The 20,170-nt window shown below is 42.4% G+C and overlaps 1 protein-coding gene across 3 annotated transcripts in view; it reads left to right on the top strand.

The window, feature by feature from the left end:
- LOC143279847 (E3 ubiquitin-protein ligase MIB1-like) overlaps nucleotides 1-20,170 on the top strand; it is a 150,452-nt gene that overhangs the window by 13,110 nt on the left and 117,172 nt on the right. For all 3 annotated transcript variants that reach the window (XR_013054961.1, XR_013054962.1, XM_076584087.1), the window contains exons 10-13: nucleotides 245-378; nucleotides 1,387-1,494; nucleotides 2,941-3,138; nucleotides 7,404-7,555. Coding sequence is in view for 1 of the 3 variants with exons in the window: in XM_076584087.1 (XP_076440202.1) it covers nucleotides 245-378; nucleotides 1,387-1,494; nucleotides 2,941-3,138; nucleotides 7,404-7,555 (592 nt within the window). In the remaining 2 variants the exon portion in view is untranslated. The remainder of the gene's footprint in view (nucleotides 1-244; nucleotides 379-1,386; nucleotides 1,495-2,940; nucleotides 3,139-7,403; nucleotides 7,556-20,170) is intronic.

Here is a 20,170-nt window from a genome sequence, read left to right as displayed (position 1 = left end):
TGATGTTTGTGTGTGTGTGTTTGTGTTTGTTGGTGTGGGGGGGTCAGGGGGTTGGTGTGTGGTGTTTGCGTGTGTGTGTGTTTTTGCTGGTGTGTGTGTGTGTGTGGTGTTTGGGTGTGTGTGTGTGTTGATGTGTGTGGGGCGGAGAGGAAGGGGGGAGGTGTTTGGTGGGTGTGTGGTGGTGGTAGTGACGATGACTCAAAGACTCTTCACTCTGATCTTTGCTGTTTGCTCTGTGCCGCAGAGCGCCTGAGTGCCCTGCTGAAGAAGCTGTTTGAGACCCATGTGTCTGGGGATGTCAACGAGGAACTGGTGAAGGCGGCGGCCAATGGAGACGGCAGTAAAGTGGACGAGATACTTCAGCGTCCGGAATCAGACGTAAGTGATGCTGGGATGTACACTATGAAATAAAGTACAGCTGTGTCACATAGTGATGTTGGGATGTACACTATGACTTGAAGTACAGCTGTGTAATATTGTCTCAAAGCTGGCAGGATATTCATAACAGCATTGTCATCATCACCCTTGTCCACATCAATCATAAAATATTGAGCGGAGAATAAAGTCTGATTTTGTGGTGTTTGATACCTTGCTCTCATGGTGGAAACCTCAGCTTGGAAAAATGAGACAACTACTTCCAGGGCTGGAAAAGTCTTTGAAAAATATGTTTTGCATTCAGGGTCTGGAAAAATATTTGAATTGACCATTGCCATTCAACAAAGAGCTTAGTTCATTAAAAAAACAAAACAAACTAGCAATAAAAAAAACAACAACAACAACAAAAAAACAAAACAAAAAAAGCGGTTGAAATTGAATAGAAGTTACGGCCTAGAGGTAACGCGTCCGCCTAGGAAGCGAGAGAATCTGAGTGCGCTGGTTCGAATCACAGCTCAGCTGCTGATATTTTCTCCCCCTCCACTAGACCTTGAGTGGTGGCCTGGACACTAGTCATTTGGATGAGACGATAAACCGAGGTCCCGTGTGCAGCATGCACTTAGCGCACGTTAAAGAACCCATGTCGTCAAAAGGGTTGTTCCTGGCAAAATTCTGTAGAAAAAATCCACTGCAATAGGAAAAACAAATAAAACTGCACGCAGGAAAAAATAGCAAAAAATGGGTGGCGCAATAGTGTAGCGACGCGCTCTCCCTGGGGAGAGCAGCCTGAATTTCACAGAGAGAAATCTGTCGTGATGAAAAGAAATACAAATACAGATACAAAATATCCACCAGTCTCTTTGGTCAGAGGTGTAGCTGACAATTTAAAAAAAAAAAAAAAAAAATTATTTGTTCAGTTTAGATTTGTGTTTGGTATGAAAATTTCCAGTGTGATGTGGCAGGAAAGGTTGGTTGGTTTGGTGACATGATGTGTTGGAACCGTGTGTACAGGTGAATGGGGTGTTTGCGGGTCACACTGCCCTGCAGGCCGCCTCACAGAACGGTCATATCGAGGTCATCAAGGTGCTCATCAAACACAGTGTCAACATGGAAGTGGAGGTCAGTGTGTGTGTGTGTAGTGTGTAGTGTTTTTTGTTTTTTTGTTTTGTGTGTGTGTGTGTGCGTATGTGTGTGTGTGTGTTTTGGGCCTGGGGGGGTGCGCATGTGTGTGTGTCTGTGAATGTGTGCACACGTGTGTGTGTTTGTGTGTCTTTGTCTTGTGTCTGTGTCTGTGTTTTAGTATGTGTGCGTGTTTGCATGTGTGTGTGTTAGCGTTTGTGTGTATGCATGTGTGTGTTTGTGTGTGTGTGTGTGTTTTAGTGTGCGTGTATGATATACAGCTAAATAAATCAGTAGTTAGCCATAAATGCAAAGCCACAGCTGGACAACTTTATGTTTGTAACTACCATCATAAACCCCCTGTTTCAACAGCTCAGCGTTCAAAGACAGCAATGAACAAATGAACATATCTGTGCACACTTTGTACCACACCATTGAACCAGTACTGACAAAACTGAAGCAATGCCCACAGGAACCAAACATAAACTCTCCTCTGTCACAATTGATATCCGTCCCTCTTTCCAGCTGAGTCAAGAACTTTGGTGTCGTCCTTGACAAACCACCGTCCATGCAAAAATTTGGAAATGCTGTCCACTAATGCAGCATCTACACTCGTCGTTTCTCTCATTCTGTCTTGTCATGACTACTGTAACTCTCCCTTGTCTGGTTTGCCTGCTTCATCCATTCACTCCCTTCAGCGGATACAAAATTCTGCCACCTGGCTTGTCCTCAGAAAGAAAAGATCTGATCACATCACACCTCTATTGCAATCTCTCCATTGGCTCCCTGTCTCACACAGAATAAAGTACAAGATTCAGCACTGTATGTTATATATGTACAAACAAATCTGCCCCTTCCTACCTCTGTGACTGCCTTCACCTCTACAGCCCATCTTGCTTTCTACGAGCAGCTTCAGATCCACTGTGTTTCTGCATTCCCAGAAACAGACGTTCCATAGTTGGCCACTGCTCTATCTCTTTGTCTTTGACCTAACAGTTGAATGGGCTTCCTCTTTTGCTTTGTCAAATCTCTGCTCCCATCTCCTTATGTCTGGCCTGCAAATCTCCGTCTTTCTGAAATAGCTGCTCCTTCCCCTCCCTCTTGCCTGGTCTGCAGTATCTCTGGCTTTCTGTTTACAAGTATTTTTAAGTTTTATCTTTAATTCCCTTGAATGAGAGCTATTCCTGTGTGTGAATGACTGGTGTGTAAGAGCTTTGATTTTATCACTGCACAAGATTCTGTGCTATGTAAATACTTGTGTTATGATGATGAATATTATCCCACGCAAGTCAACTTTTACCAAAAGTCTTTTAGTCTACCTCTTACTGTTTTACGTCGACATCGTGGAGTCACAACCCTTTTATCACGTACAGATGATTATTATCCTAATTTATTCAACATGGCTTGGTTTGTAGTCACACCCATTGGATGTCTCTTTCCCCCCAGGACAAGGACGGGGACCGAGCAGTGCATCATGCAGCCTTTGGTGATGAGCCAGCCGTCATTGAGATGCTGCACCGTGGGGGCGCCGACCTGAACGCCCGCAACAAGCGGCGCCAGACCCCTCTCCACATCGGGGTGAACAAGGGCCACATTGGGGTGGTGAGGGCGCTCCTCGACCTGGGCAGCCACCCCAGTCTGCAGGTGAGGAGGACTGTCATGGTCATGTTCTGTCCCTCTGTCGGCAGTGCTGGAATGCATGTTGGCAGTGCTGGAATGTACGTTGGCAATGCTAGAATGTACGTTGGCAGTGCTAGATTCTTTCCCTTCTGACAGGGTGAAAAATAGAATGTCACGTTCTGTCCCTCTGTCAGGAGTGCTGGAATGTATGTTGGCAGTGCTGGAATGTTTGTCAGCTGAAATTCTTTCCCTTCTGACAGGGTGAAAAATAGAATGCCAGGTTCTGTCCCTTCGTCAGCATTGCTGGAATGTATGTTTGCTGAAATTCTTCCCCTTCTGACAGGGTGAAAAATGTCATGTTCTGTCTGTCTGTTGGCAGTGCTAGAATGTTTGTCAGCCGAAATTCTTTCCCTTCTGACAGGGTGAAAAATAGAATGCCAGGTTCTGTCCCTTTGTCAGCAGTGCTGGAATGTATGTTTGCTGAAATTCTTTCCCTTCTGACAGGGTGAAAAATAGAATGCCAGGTTCTGTCCCTTTGTCAGCAGTGCTGGAATGTATGTCGGCAGTGCTGGAATGTATGTTGGCTGAAATTCTTTCGCTTCTGACAGTATGAAAAATAGAACGTCACATACTGTTCCTGTGGCAGTGCTGGAATGTATGTTGGCTGAAATTTTTTTTCCCTTCTGACATGGTGGAAAAAAAGGAGTGTGGAAAACGTGGCCTTGCCAAGAAGGGATGCAAGACTGATTTTTGTGTGTTTATTTATGATATTGATTCTTCTTTCTTCCTTCCTTCCTTCCATCACCCTTCATTCTGTGAAGAGTCAGTGGGGGGGGGGGGGGGGGGGGCCACACAGAAGAAGTGTTCACCAGATTCTTCGAGGTCTGTCGGTTGTGTGACACACTGTATTGTTTGGCATTCCACTGCGTCACTTTTTGTCACAGCAGACTTCTCTGTGTGAAATTCTTTCTTCCTTCCTTCCATCACCCTTGATTCTGTGAAGAGTCAGTGGGGGGGCCACACAGAAGAAGTGTTCACCAGATTCTTCGAGGTCTGTCGGTTGTGTGACACACTGTATTGTTTGGCATTCCACTGCATCACTTTTTGTCACAGCAAACTTCTCTGTGTGAAATTTTGGCTGCTCTCCCAGGAGACTGTCATCATGGTGCAGCATCACCCGTATTTTATTGTCTTGTGATGTAATGTTTTGTGTTGTGTTTTGTTGGATTGTATTGTATTGTATTGTATTACTCTTTGTCACAACAGATTTCTGTGTTTGAAAAACAGGCTGCTGTCCCTGAAATTCAATATGGTCAAAGTGTAGCACCACCCTTCTTTTTTCTTCTTTTCTTTCTGTCTGCAAGTCATTGGAGTGTATTTATTTGTTTTACCATCAAAGTAGATTTTTTCTACAGAATTTTGCCAAGAACAACCCCCTTTTTTTTTTTTTCGGCATGGGTTCTTTCACATACACTAAGTGCATGCAGCACTAGGGACCTTGGTGTAATGTCTTACCCAAATAACTAGCACCCAGACCACCACTCAGGGTCTAGGGGAGGTGAGAGTAAATTCACCATTGTACCCCATCTCACTCTCTATGATCAGTTTCAGATCCACTTTATTTCCACATTCCCAAATCCTGCTCTTAGGCTCTGGACTTAACGCAAGGAATGATATCGCTCTTTCACAATGTCAAACCTCTGCACTTTGCTCTTTCAAGTCTGGCCTTCATGCTGACCTCTTTCCAAAATATCCACACACCTTCCTTTTTCTGGCTACAGTTACTTTTGCATTCCATGTACATGTGTTATATGTGTTTTTAAGTAATGCCCCATTCTGTTTACATCTATTTTAAAAGTCATATGCTCTTTTTTTTTTTTTTTTAATGAAAACTTTCTTGAACTAAACATGGAGAAAACATAAGAACTTATTTTATGCAGTGGCAGGGTCACACACACACAAAAATCCAGCTATGAAATATCAAAAACATTTGGAAATAGTGGCCATAATTTGCATTCAGTCATCATGTTCATGCTGTTGCACCACAGATTCTTTCTTTCTTTTTTTTTAATTTTTTAATTTTTTTTTAGAAGTTTAAATGTTAGTCAACGTATCCTTGAGCTGGTGTACTGGAGTCTGATAGAAAGCATCATGGCTTTCAGCATTGTGGCTTGGTTTGGTAATCTGTCAAACTAAATACAAAGTTAGGACGGATTGTAAACTTGGCCAGCTTCTGTGTTCACCCGTATGCACACAAGTGGGCTTTTACGTGTATGACCGTTTTTTAACCGGCCATGTAGGCAGCCATACTCCATTTTCGGGGGTGTGCATGCTGGGTATGTTCTTGTTTCCATAACCCACCGAACGCTGACATGGATTACAGGGTTTTTAACGTGTGTATTTGATCTTCTGCTTGCGTATACACATGAAGGGTGTTCAGGCACTAGCAGGTCTGCACATATGTTGACCTGGGAGATAGTGAAAAATCTCCACCCTTTACCCAGCAGGTACTGTCACCGTGATTCGAACCTGGGACCCTCAGATTGAAAATCCAACGCTTTAACCATTCGGCTATTGTGCCTGTCATTCCACTGGTCCACTTAACCCTTTCGCTGCCAGGAAAATAAAATTTAATTGAAATCTATTTGCCAGGGTTTTTTCACAAAAAACGGGTATAAATTTTCCAAAAATTCTGTGCTCTTTGTTATTGGAGAAAGACCCATAAAAGTATATATTTTCTGAAAGGTAAATGAATAAAGAATACAAAACACATGCTGTTTTCCCATTTTATATATTTTTAGTGACATGCTGTTGTTTTGAAATCAGTGTTTTGTTTTTTTGTCACATCTTCAACTTGTTCATTACAAACATTAGTCAGGTAATTTGCACAAAAAAATCATATTTTCTGGACAAATGGATATCTGCAAACACAAAATCTTACTAGAACAACCACAATATATATATATATATTTTAAGAGATAGATACACAATACATTGTGACTTCTCCAAGTGATAAGATGGATGTGAGGCCACGCCCCCTCAGTCTCCACCCCCCTCCTCCTCACCCCTCTCACACGGTCACTTGATTCAGTTCTCATCAGACCGCGTTGGCTGCGTGCCAAGAATATCGCTCTGCTGCTAATTCGGTCATCTTCTGTCGTCTACTAACATCTGTACAGCTGACATCACTCACTGACAGTCGCATCTTGGCCACTCTCTTGATTGCTCCCTTTATTTTCTATCAGATCGTCCTATAAATGTTCATCACTATCTTCTCCTTCGAATTTACGCTTCAATTCTTTCTGAGCATCAGCTAAAGAAAGAAATCTTGGTTGATTTAGTTCTTCACGATCGCATGTCTTGAGCACGGCGTCAGTCTGACATTTTGTTGAGCCGAGCGAGGAGAGAAGTCAGGCAAACACTTGGACAGTGACCCAACCAAAACGTTCAAATAAAGGACTGCTTCATGACGTAGATGGGGTTTCTAGCTATGAATAGAATCTAGAGAGATTCCCCAGGCTGAAGCTACCACTATTTTTGTCAACGAAGTGAATGCAAACCAGGGAAAAGTAAGAATATTTCGATGACGAGTTATCTCGTCATTATGGCAGCAAAGCATACATGCTTGCCATGACGAGTTATCTCGTCATGCAGGCAGCCTAGGGGTTAACTCTGTCTTCCAGAAACTTCCTGCTGGTAAACAATGTAGATTGCCACTCACAAAGAAGAATGTGTACAAAGAATCACTTGCCTCCTCTGCTGTTGCTCTGTTAAAACATGCACAAATAATGTGTTTTATTCAATTGCCTGTGAGTTGCGTATCACCGTGATGACAGGCGTTTGTCTTTACTTGTATAAACATGTTCATGCATGCATAGAGAGGGAAGTTATTTTTGAATTGAATTGAATTGTATTGAATTTTTTCAAAAATATTTTCCGTTGTCGTTTGGAGCTGCAGTTGTGCATACGTTTGGATGAAAGGTGTGAAAATGCTTTGATTTGTCTCAGCATAAGATTTAGTGCATTATCAATGCCTTTGTTTCAACAAGGACAAAAAATATTATCATTATTATGGTTATTATTATTATTTATTTATTATTATTATTATACTTTATTATTAATATGATTATGATAATTATTATACCAAAGAAAGAGATGTAATGCTGAGTGTGTCGTGTGTGTGCATGCGCGTGCGCATGCATGTGTGCGTGTACGTTTGCGCATATGTGTTGTGTGTGTGTGTGCATGTGTGTATGTGTGCGTGCGTGCACCCACGTGGGCGTTCACAGGACTCTGAGGGTGACACGGCCCTGCACGACGCCATCAGCAAGAAGCGTGACGACATGATCGCCCTGCTGCTGGAGCACAGTGCCGACATCACCATCACCAACAACAACGGCTTCAACGCTCTGCACCACGCTGCCCTGCGAGGGAACCCCAGGTCAGTGCTTGTCCCCACTTCTTTTTCCACTGCTTCTGTCTTTGTACTTATGTGACATAGCACACGAACACCCGGCTATAAGTCACAGCCAGCTATTCTTAGCAGTGCGCAAAAAACCATGTCAGAGTGATGAAAATCGGGATTTTTTTTTTTACAAATTTCTCATCCTTGAAGTCTTATCTTTGCTCTCTGTAATTATTTTAGCATAAAACTGCCTGAAATTGTTGTATTTTTAATGTTTTCAGATACATGCATGTTGGTACTACTGCACACATTCGTCACTTAAGTTCGAATGTTGAGTGCATTTGATTCAGGCTTTTCTGAAATTACATCACACGATGATTTGTCAATTTGCAACATGACTGCAGTAAGTAAATGTAATTTTGATCTGTGATCTAAAGCCAAAGTTCAAAAGATTCATCAGCGTTACAGGAAATATTTTTTGGTTCAAACACAAATGCGGTCTTTGTCTCTCATTTGAGCATTCACTGTCGCCGTTGACAGCTCTCTCGTGGCATTACTCCACTCGCCATTCTTGACTTCGTTTGAGCACAGAAAGAAAATATAAAATTTCCTATGCTTTTTTTTTAATATAGAAATTTGTAGTTTACTTTATTCTGATTCTTTTGACACCACATACATGTTCAAGATTATTCTTGTTCTGAAGTTACAAGCAGGCAAATGTATGGGGTTTTTGTTTTTTTCGTGAGTTGATTTCTCCGTTTCTACTTTTCGGGCACACCAACTTAAAAAAAAAACAACAAAAAAAACAAAGAAAAGAAAAAACCCATACTATAATAGGTAGATCAGTTGTGTTTTATGTATGTTAATCCATTATTTTAAAACATTTTGAAAGTACACAAATGACAACTGGCCAGGTTTTCGCAAGCTGTGTCACATATATATACATAGGGCTCACAAAAAGTTAATGACCACTTGGGAATTAACACAGTTTTCTTATGATGAATTTTCTTTCTTTTCTTTTTTCTTTATGCACGCACACACTGAAAAAAAAAAAGAAGAAAAAAGTATACAGAGCACAGATAGGTTACCAGATTAATAATTCCTACATGATGCAGATGTTGTTGGGGTTTGTTTTTGTTTGTTTTTTTTTGTTTTTATTGGTAAACAGCGGTATATGTAGCCAGTGTAATGAGCCCTATTCATAACCAGGGGTGTTTTCTTGCATGTGCACTTCCTTTTTTTTTTTTTTTTACTACAGTGAAAATTTGAAAAACCACAGCTGTTGTTCATAAACCACAGAGTAACTATAAATTCTTGTCTGAAACATGGATTTTTTTTCATTTAAAAAAAAAATTTTATAAGCAGTTTTCAAGCTGTTTATGGTGCACATGTGTCAGAAAGTTCTTTGAATAAGAGAGAGTGGTGAACCAAATGCAGGCTGCAGAATTCAAATCATCTTTTTTTTTTTTCTTCTTTTTTTTTTGTCACATTTTATGATGACATGCCTACTTTTATGAAGTGGTCCTTTACTTTTTGTGAAGTCTGTTATACATGTGCATGCATGTGTTGTGTGTGTGTGTGCGTGTTGTGTGTGTGTGTTTGTGTGTGTGTGTGTGTGGGTATTGTTGTGTGTGCATGTGTATTGTGGGTGTGTATGTGTGTGCACGTGTGACGTCATTGTTTGTCGCTTTATGGTGTGGCTCTGTTCTTTCTTTGTGTGTGTATGTGTATCACTGTGTGTGTGTGTGTGTGTCACTCTGTGTGTGTGTGTGTGTGTGTAGATATATATAGATATGTGTGTCTGTGTTTGTGTGATGAGACTTGTTGCTTTACAAGTAGTTTGTTTCTTTCCGTTTGTGTGTGTGTGTGTGTGTGTGCGTGTGTGTGCGTGCATGTGCTTGTACATGCATGTATCAGGCGTGAGAGAGTAAATATTTGTGTTCGTCTGATTGTGAGTTTGAGTATACAAGTCTTTCCTCACCTTCTGAGTCTGTGTATTATCTGTTTGGTTCTCTCCCGTTGTGTAAATGTAAATAAATCCTTCTCCCCCCTGATCTTCAGGGTGTGGATGTGTGAGTCATCTGTTTTTTTGGATTGTTATTGTTGTTGTTGTTTTGTTTTTCATAACTTCTTCTGTCCTGTTGGATATCATGTTGTATTTTTCTGTCTGACTCAAGCATGTGTGGGTGTTACATGTCTTTTTTTTTTTTTATGTCCTCCTGTATATTTTTTAGTGTGTTGTTTGAATTGTGTTATGTTGTGTTTGTTTTGTATTGCATTCTATTATTTTGCATTGCGTTGTATCGCGTTCTTGTCACATCAGGTTTCACTGTGGGGATTTTTTGGGGAGAGTGTGTCTGCTCCCACCCAAAACAGTGTCATCGTCATTTCTTTTTCCTTTTTTTCTTTCTCTCTGTGAAAGTTTTTTTTTTTTTTTTCTCTATAATTATTTTATCAGGGACGGACTCTCTTACTGTAGTGGGTTCACTTTATGTGTGCGCTAAGTGCGTGTGGTTCTTCCTCGATTCGTGTTTGTCGCCGGCCTCCTGGGAAAAAAAAAAAGATTAGCACCAACACCCCCCACACCTCTTAAGGTGTTACTAGTAAGGGGCCTGGAAGAGTGGTGGGGTCGGGGTCGGGGGGCACAATCTCGGTCATATGCGTGATTTGAACTCGGAAGAGAGGGGTGTGTTTGTTGGGGGTGGGGGTGGGAGGTTTGAGTTGGGGGACTGTCGTTTTCTAGTAACATGCTATGCCACTATGTCACAGGTTTGTGACTCTGTGTGTGTGTGTGTGTGTGTGTGTGTGTGTGTGTGTGTGTGTTTTCTCTCCCAGTTCATATATATATATCTCTGTGGGCATGTTTTCTCTTAGCCTCTGTCTCTCTTACTTTATCCCTGTTTGTATATTTTCTCTCCATCTGGATTTTTTGAGTCGCCTGAATTGTGTGTGTACAGGTCATATGCATGCTGTATAAAACTTCTGTGCTGTTTAGATATAATGAATTACATGTTATAGTGTCGCTCAAGTGAAGAAGGGTCCAGGTCAGTTTCTTTAGGTAATATAATAATGCAGTGTCAGCTGGGTATGGGCTGTTGTTGAAAAGTCACACGTGCACACACACACGTACACACACACACACACACACACACACACACACATATGCATGCATGCACACGCACGCACTCTCGGACACATAGTGATACACTTGTAATAGTAGTTGTTGTATGCATGCATGAGCACACACACACACACACACACACACACACACACACACTAGACACAATCATTCCACCGTTCTTGGTTGAATTTTACTTTGAAGTTTTTCTCATTGTAATTAACAGTAATTAACAGAATTAACAGAATTAACAGTTTTGTATAAAAAAAAGAAATAAGAAAAGAAAGAAAGAAAGAAAAAGGAATAAATAACAGTTTAGCAGTGGTTTGAGAGTAAAGCAATCAAACAGTGGCACTCAGCAGAGCAGCAACGCCAGCAGAACTTCATGGAATGCAAATTCGATATAAAAGACATAGGACAGGCGCCTTGCCTCGTGTTGTTCACAAAGCGTGCGTTTCAAGGGGTTCTCTGTGGTTCACGGTGTTATTTTCCAGAGACACTGCAGCCACTTTTTTTTTTTTTTTTTTTTTTTTTTTAAAGATTAGAATATTTATGAGGTCTTATCAGCTTGGAGCATCATTGCAGTAAAGCGTTTCGCAGACTTTCATTCAGCAGTCAACTTGCACAATCATCCCTCTTTCTCTTTCCTTTCCACACATGTATGCTGTCTCACAAATTTGGGTTTGTGGGAGGGGTTTTTTTGTTGTTTTTTTCATTAAGTGATGAAATTTGGTAGAAATGTCTTGGATTTTGCTAGAAAAGGATATTTGATTTTGGGGAGTTGTGAATTTGATCGACGTCCATCTATCTCGTGTCTGGATTTTGCTAGAAAAGGATGTAATATTAATAATGATATTTACATAGTGCTGAACCTTGTGCAGAGACAAATCAAAGCGCTTTCGCACCAGTCATTCACACGCAATATTTGCTCTGGGGAGTTGTGGCTTTGATCGACTGACACATCCGTCTACCTTGTGAGATAACAAGTAGCGTCTTGGTCATGTCCAAGTCAGTCCTGTTGAGAGCAGCCGTCTGGTAGTGGGTCGGCAGTTTGATCCCTGCATGACAAGTCTTTTCCTTCCGCAGGCGTTGCAGATAAAAGTTTTGGGTGTGGACCAAAGGCCTGAGTTTGCTGAATCCGCTTCCGTGCGTTGTCATGTGCAGACTCGGCGGAGTGAAGGAAATGCTTTGGAGCGTCTTGCCACAGTGTCTCTTTTGTTGTTGTCTTTACCCTCTGCAGTTTATTTTTGTGAAGTGGTGTAATTCCTTAAAGGTGCTGTTCCTCTCTAGTCAGTCTCTTAGAGTCGATGTGATAGTAATAGGTATGATAGTGGTGATGATACTACTACAAATGATGTTGAAGATGATGATTATGATGATAATGATCATAATAATAGCAATAAGAAGAATAGGTGTAGATTTATTATAGCTTTCAAACCTCAAACACACACACACACTCTCTCTCTCTCTCTCTCTCTCTCTCTCTCTCTCTCTCTTTCTTTCTCTCTCTCTTCTCTCTCCTCTCTCTCTCACTCACTCACACACACATACATGCTTGCACAAACACAGACACACACACAACAGTCATGGAAGAAGTAGATGTGGATCTTTCACTCCCATTTACCATTCTGTCTAGCACCTTGTTTCTTGGACATAAGACATGCAGACACACACACACACACATATACACACAACCATATAATGTCATTTTCAGTGAAAGGCCCAGTTCTTGTTGTTTTCTTCATATTTCTTCTGACTGATCTAAGACATGTAGTGAACTTTGATGAGCAAAATTACTACAGTTTTTTTTTTTATTCAAGTTTTCTGTTATTTTGGTATTGATCACTAAATGTGGAATCTAAGAAGTGCTTAGACCTTGGGACAAGAAGGATGTTCCTAACATTCTGTGGCAAAAATAACCGAAAATCTCAGGAACTTCAAAACTCAGGGCTTCTGATGAAATAAGTGCGTGGTGTCTGGATGACTCTTACCATCATTCTAGGGTGTCTCCGACTTCCTTCAGAGGGTCACTGTCAAATTGCACGTTCTAATAAAGTCTGGTACACACGTTACTAGGGCAGGCAAACCTTTTAGTCATAATCGCCGGGGTTTCTGGGCCAGGAGGGGCAAAAGGACCCAAGTGTTCTCTGGAGCAGACGATCCTGGCATCAAACTGCAGCTCTGATACAAAATTTTCGCTCTTTAATGTGTTCATACTAGAAATTTTTCATTGCACTCCAGGAAACAAGCATTGCATCCTTTCCAGTTTCAAAGCTTCAGGGACAATTATATTTATGCATTGTCAGAAGCCCTGAAACAGTTGCACAACAAGATTGAGAAGAGTACAAAGTTTTTTTTTTATCAGGCTTTCTTGTGTTTTGCTGATGGGAGGGAGGTGCAGTGGTTTTATCAGTGGGTCTATCTATCGTCAGGTGCACGAAGTATGGCTGAAAATAGCTGCCTCTCCCCATGCATCTTCTGCATGAAACAGAAGCTGAAGAAAACAGATGTTGTTGGTTCCTGAAGATTTCTGCGGGCAGATAAAGGCAGTTATTGACAGAGATACCGGCTGCAAGTGATGCATGTAGAGCAGTTTTTCCTCACTGTCATATTGCTTGGGGTACACTTTTTTTTTTTTTTTAATTTTTTTTTTAAAGTGATTGTTCTGCATAGGGCAGAGACAGGGTGACAGGGGGGGGGGGGGGTAGAAAACTGCATTTCTGGTTCAGTGTCTGCTTTGTGTAGGCAGTGTGATGTGTGTTTCTTCACATTTTATGTTGTTTTCAGAGAAGCGTATTTTGATTTTGTTTTATCAGATGGTTTTTAGGGTTAGTGCGCAGTCTTTGAAGAGAAATGTTGGGAATAGTTAGCCTGACACCTTCTGAACTGAGTTGAGGCTTGCATCAGGAATCACACATTTCACAGACAGACCACACACACACACATACATGCATGCATGCATGCACGCACACTTGCACACTCACTCGCACACACACACACACACACACACACACACACATACACACGCTCACAGACATGCACATTCACATGTGCAAGCACACATGCATGCACATGTACACACCACACACACACATGTACATACAAACACTAAAAGGGAACATGCGTTACATATACTGAAAAATCGTTATTTTGCAGTTATACCATTTTTTCTCTCTTGTATGTTGATCAAGATGAAATAGATAGCCATTCTGAAACTGGAATAAAAAAAAAAAGTTATTGCAAACCCCTGTGGTTCACAATATATGCTGGGTTTTTTTCTTTTGTTTTTTTCTTCAAAACTGATTTTTTGTTCTAGAGAAATCTTTAGCCATCCGCTCGTCCAGAAATCTATTCGGTGAAGTAGTTGGCATACCATCAATCAGTTCATGCTATTATACTCTGAAAATTACAACCACTAAACTTGCGTTGTCTCTACGGTAAACTAGTTTGCACTGCACATAAACAAAACCCTTGACCTTAGGTGCAGTCTGTGCAGTCGACAGATTTCTAGACTGTCCCACATTCTGTCAGTGGTAGCTCTGTGTGTGTGCATATAATTTGTAATAACTTTCAGTGTGGGGGTGTGCTCTCAAAGTGGTTACAGCATTCCTTTCCTTGGGAAAGGCATTTTACTTTGATTTTCCTCACAACACCCCTGTGTAAATGGAATACCTGACACTGGCTGGCGAAGGTTAAAATGCCAGAAAAAGCGAGGATTGGGCTGCAAACTACCCATGCGGAGCCCCCAGACACAGTGGATGTGAATTCACTTCCCCCGAAGGGCCGTAAAAGGCAAAGGGGACCAATTAGCCCTGATCTTCTCTGTGTTCAGTCCCTTTGAAAGATCTCTGAAAATGAAAGTGTCATCACCAGCCTGTCTTAACACTGTGCTCAGCCTCTCCATTGGCTCTCAAGAGAATGATGATAGGTGAAGTAGCATGAAATGTGAATCCACACTGACGCCTGGAGTTTTGAGTGATCTTTTATTTTTAGTTTCTTATGTTAAATTAAAGCATCACAAACCCTAGGCCCACAGAAACCTTGCAGACAAGTGATGCTTTGCTGATTTATCTTTTTACTCAAACTATTATTCATATGGTGTTCGGCTTTTTTTTTTTTTTTGCTTTTTTTTTTGTGCACTGACATCATTCATTCACCTCAAGTCTGGTTCAGAATGTTCACTCGCATTAAGATAGATTTGTCACAATTTGTTTAGTTTTATCAAGGGACATGCATTGAAGAAATAAATAAATTTATTTCTATCATGGAAGTTCAAGATTGTGTTTCATAGGAGCTGTCGGTAACATTGTGTTTTCATGATGAGTTGTGTACTCTGCTCGACCGCTTGTGTGCTTGATTAAATATTGGTTTGGTTGAATTTGTGTAATAGGTCTTTGATTAATATTTTCGTATTTGATGTGTTACGCCAGTGGCTGGTTTGGAGAGAGAGAGAGAGAGAGAGAGAGAGAATGGGTAGGGGGAGAGCGCAGAGAGAGAGAGAAGAATGAAGAAGGAGTCTCACTTTCACCTGAAACACCTGGAAAAGTTCCAAGAAAGCACAACTGAGCAGGTAGGGAGAAACAGGCCCTCCATGTTCTTGTTACCTAGGTAACGGGGGGGGGAAGGGGGGTGTGTGGAGAAGATAGCTAGGTGTAAGAAAAGGGGGAATCGTAGGTATGGGGGAGGGAGGGGGAAGAGGGCTGGGAAAGGAGGAGGGGGGATGAGGAGGGGGGTCGTAAGTTGAGTTACGGTGCTCTGGCGAAGGCGCCATTTGGAGAGAGAGAGAGAGAGAGAGAGAGATTCTCAGAAATTCTTCCCTATCCTTGTCAGAGCCTCATCTCTTCTCTTCTGTTCTGCTGTCGGAGGAGGAGGAGGAGGAGAGGGATGAAGAGGAGGAGGCTAGATCTATCTCTACCACCTGCCCCCCCCACCCCCCTTCCTCCCATCTCTCCCCCCAGCCCCCATTACCCTTCTTTCCCTCCCTCCCTCCCTTCCTCCCTCCCTCCCTCCTCTTCCATCTCTACATCTTGAGAAAGCTAGAGAGAGAGAGAGAGAGAGAGAGAAAGCATCGTCATCATCGTTCCAGCTTCCTTGTCTGTCTGTTGGGCCAACGTTTCAGCTTGCAGTGTCTTACCTGGCTTTTCGCTGCATTCCATTCCAAGTGTTCTCCCCCCAGCTCCCCCCACCCCACCCCACCCCCACCTTCACCCCACACATAACACCGCTCGCGTTTCTTCCTACCTCTGTGAAGTATGTAAGCGGTATTCTTTTGCCTTTTGCCTCACCCCTCTCCATCATCCCTGTAGCTCCTTCCTCTATCCCTGCCTCCCTACCTCCCTACCACACACACACACACACACACACACACACACACACACACACACATACGCACACATGCACATATACAGTTTCTCTCTCTCCCTCCCTCCCTCCCTCTCTCTCTCTCTCTCTCTCTCTCTCTCACGCACATACACACACGCGCGCGCGCATACACACACGCGCACGCGTGCGCACCGCATACATGATATCGCAACACCGAGAAAAAGGCGAACTGTCAGTTTTTGACAGGAGGGTGGGGCGCTCTTTCTCTGTCTGTGTCTGTATGTCCCTGTCTGTGTCTGTCTGTCTCTCTGTGTCTGTCTGTCTGTCCCTCTCTCTATCTCTCTCGATCGTGTGTGGTTGGGGGGTGTTGGGTGTGCAAGCGTGTGTTTTGTAAAAAAAAAAAAAAAAAAAAATCGCTTTGTAGGCTTATATCACGTAGGATTGGGAAGGAGAGAAACAGAGCATGACATAGATAGAGAGAGAGGGGGGTTGAGGGGGGTGGGGGGAGGAGAGAGAGAAATCATGATGAAGCAATAACGTTTGTGTGTGTGTGTGAGTGAGAGAGAGAGAGAGAGAGAGAGAGGTGTCAGGTAGCCAATGTCAGTTTTTTTGGGGGGGGCATCGAAAAGAAGGCCACTGGCACTACTGGGGTGGGGGGTGGGATGGGGATGGTGCGGGGGAGGAAGAGGAGAGGCGGATGAAGGGATCGGGGCTGGAGGGAGGGTAGGGTTGGGGGTTGGTGGGGGGGGGGGGGAGTGGGGAGGAGGAAGGAGAATAATTGTGATAACGGAGGATTGAAAATAAACACTTGAGTTGTTCCAGAAAATCTCGTGGACGCCCGGTCCTGTGGTGTGTTCATTACCAGGATATCTCAGAAAGAAGGAAAGAAAGAAAGAAAGAAAAAAAGAGACAGAGACCAGACAGAGCAAAGAAAGGGACTAGAGAGAGAGAGAGAGAGAGAGAGAGGGGGGGGGGAACTCAAGAATACAAAATGTCTTTAATCAAGGGATGAGATTTTAGACACGGCCTGTTCTCCCAATCTGTTATTTCAAGAGAGAGAGGAGGGGGGGTGGGGGGTGTAGGGGGGGGGGGGGGGAGAGGATGGGAAGGAGCTTGTTAGAGAGAAATCTTATAATGTATGAGGAAAGGGAGGCTGAGTGTTGAGATGTCATGGAAGTAATAATGATGAACACAGTTTGGTGTGTATAATGGGTTTTTGATTCATCTGTTTTGTGGGGGTGGGGCTTGTGGGGGGGGGGGGGGGGGGGGAGTGAGAAATGAGAAGGGACGAGTCTCACTATCTCAAAAACACTTGAAACAAGTTCCAAGAAAGCAGGTAGAGAAACCAGTAACTTGACAGTCTATGGCAGTATGTTGATCAGTGGCGTTTATTTGTCCTTTGTGTGGGAAAGAAAAAGTGATGTTATTCTGCCATTGTAAGGTCACAACCAAATGTATAGGGCAAGCATCTTACAGTGCAAAGGAATATGTGTGTGTGTGTGTGTGTGTGTGTGTGTGTGTGAATTTTACATGTGAATTATATGTGGCTATGGATAATTGGGAGGTTGGGTGCATGGTTTTGAATCCATTTGTTTGTTGTGCACATGCATGGTGTGTGTGTGTGTGTGTGTGTGTGTGTGTGTGTGTGTGTGTGTGTGTGTGTGAAAGAGAAAGAAAGAGTGTTTCTGATCATCACTTAAATGTTTATGATTCACTGATTCTGTATAAATCTATATAATTGCTTTATTCTAAAACATATCATACTAAAATATATTCTTATTCTGGACATGTTATTTACGAATGATCAATCCAACCTATGTAGTAAGCAGTTATATTCATATTCAGTTAATAAATGTTATACTAGTTCCTGAATCTGACACTGAGCAGTTACTGAATTGTATCCAAACAGAAAAAAAAGATTTGAGAGACAGACATACAGATTGACAGGTATACAGGTGAATTAATAGATGTTGAATAAGTAAACGAATGGATGAAGTATGTGAAAAGAATTAATTAGTAAAGAATGGAAAATGAAAAATAGATATAGAGCAGTATATATATATTTTTTATCAATTCATGGAGAGTAATTACTCACTCACTCACTCATTCCCTCAACCGCTGGGGTCGTTGGGGGGACATGAGGAAGATGTCATAGCTCGCTAGCCATTCTGTTGGCAGCTGTCGTGAGGAGATCTGGCATCGTCATTATGGTCCATTCCTTGACGTTGTCATTGTGGAAAGTAATTAGAATGAAACAAATGATAATATGAAGCAAGGTCTGGTGAGATGATGAAAAATATACAATAAATAAATGGATGAAATGAATGCTAGAATGAATGAATGAATAACATTGTTTACTGAGTTTTTCCATGGGTCTGCAAACTGGTGAGTTAAAGCCAAAGAGTTTGACAGTTTTGCATGAAGCCACAGAAAGATTAATAAGAATACCATTCAGTAGGACGATTTCATTCCAGAGAGAATCACATAACTGTAGTACATAGATACACCGTTGACCCAATGAAAACCAACAACGTACCAAATGTATAACACAGTATTTCTCCAGAAAAAAATGAAGAAAATGTCTGGAATCAGGGCAGCACTTTTGACTACCAGGAGACCCAGACACAGGCATGAATTTTATGGGATTCTTTTTCTAGTTACGATGACTCTTTTCTTTGAAACCTGAGAAAAACAAATTGAGGGAGGTGGGGTTGCGGTTGAGGGGGGCCGGGGGGGGGGGGGGGACCTTCACCATTCAACGGTAATGATGGTAATGGAAGAACAGGCACCGGGATCACTGTCCGTCTGTGACCCTGGCTGCAGTGTGTGGGGGGACCTTGTGCTTTGCTTTCAACGACCACACGTCACAAAGTTTGGATAAAGTTGTATTTGGGGGTGGGAGGGCATGGGGGTTTGGGGTGGTGGAGGGGGCTGTGGGGAGGTGGGGAGAGTAAGTTCTCTGACTGTAAACCGTTTTTTTTTTAATTTCCAGCTCTTGTATCCTTGTATCCTCTTCTTGTTTCCTCCCATAGTATGATGTCTACAGCTTTGTCGTATGCATGGGCAAGGTGGATGGTATGTTGTTAAGCCCATTGGAGATCTGGCCCTTGTTCAACTTAGAATGGAATAGAAAAGTACAGAACAGAATATATGTAGATATATATATATATATATATATTTATATATACACACATGTCTTTATCATCGAGTGTACTGGGATCACAAAAAATATTTAGGGGGTGCATGGGGTGTGTGTGTGGGGGGGTGCTGCTAGGGGGTATGGGGGTGGTGGCAGGGACAGGGGAGGGGGGTGATACATATAAAGTACATATATGAGTCGGAAATCATATGCAAATGCAAATACTGTAGGGATTTCTATATGTGTATTAGCGTATAAGTGTTTTTTCATGTTTATGGTCACCATGGCATTTGCTTACATACACACCCACGCACAACCATTGCATGTAGGCATGAACAGACAGACAGGCATTCAGACAGACGGACAGGCAGTCACACACACACACACACACACACACACACACACACACACACACACACACACACACACAGATGGATAGAGAACTTCTTGAAGCCCAAACAAGATCGCAATACTTCTTTCGAAAAATAGTAAAGATTAATCAGCCTTGATAAAAATTGTCAGTTTTAATAAGAGGTTTTGATTAGTCAGCCTTGAGAGAGACATTTGGTCATGATGATATGCTTCTATCAATCAGTCATGTGGTGGTATGTTTAGCCTGTTTCACACTGTAGTCTTTGGTCGACCGCCTTTACATTACAGCCAGTGTCGGTTTTTTTCGTTTGGACACATTACACATTCATTCTCTGTAAGTCTAAAGGCCTGACTAAGCGCGTTGGGTTAGGCTGCTGGTCAGGCATCTGCTTGGCAGATGTGGTGTAGCGTATATGGTTTTGCCCGAACGCAGTGACGCCTCCTTGAGCTACTGAAACTGAAACTCTCTGTAAGTGTACCACTGACTTCTTTTGTCAGCCACACTCGATTTATTTCTGCTTTCGTTGGGTTGATGGTTTTGCATCTTCTCTACATAGAGGGACATGAAGGCGTTCGTCGGTCTCCGTAGACTACGGAATTGCGTGCGCTCTGGGTGGTGGTTGAGAACTGCGTTGTGTCGTTGTGTGTGGCTGGACAATCCAATACGGTGGAGACATTCCCTCCCACCGACTGCGTGCAG

Source organism: Babylonia areolata, chromosome 3 (genome assembly GCF_041734735.1).
Source record: "Babylonia areolata isolate BAREFJ2019XMU chromosome 3, ASM4173473v1, whole genome shotgun sequence".
In the NCBI taxonomy this organism is placed as follows: domain Eukaryota; kingdom Metazoa; phylum Mollusca; class Gastropoda; order Neogastropoda; family Buccinidae; genus Babylonia; species Babylonia areolata.
The sequence above is the reverse complement of the archived record's forward strand: the minus strand, read 5'-3'. Positions and strand labels throughout refer to the sequence as shown.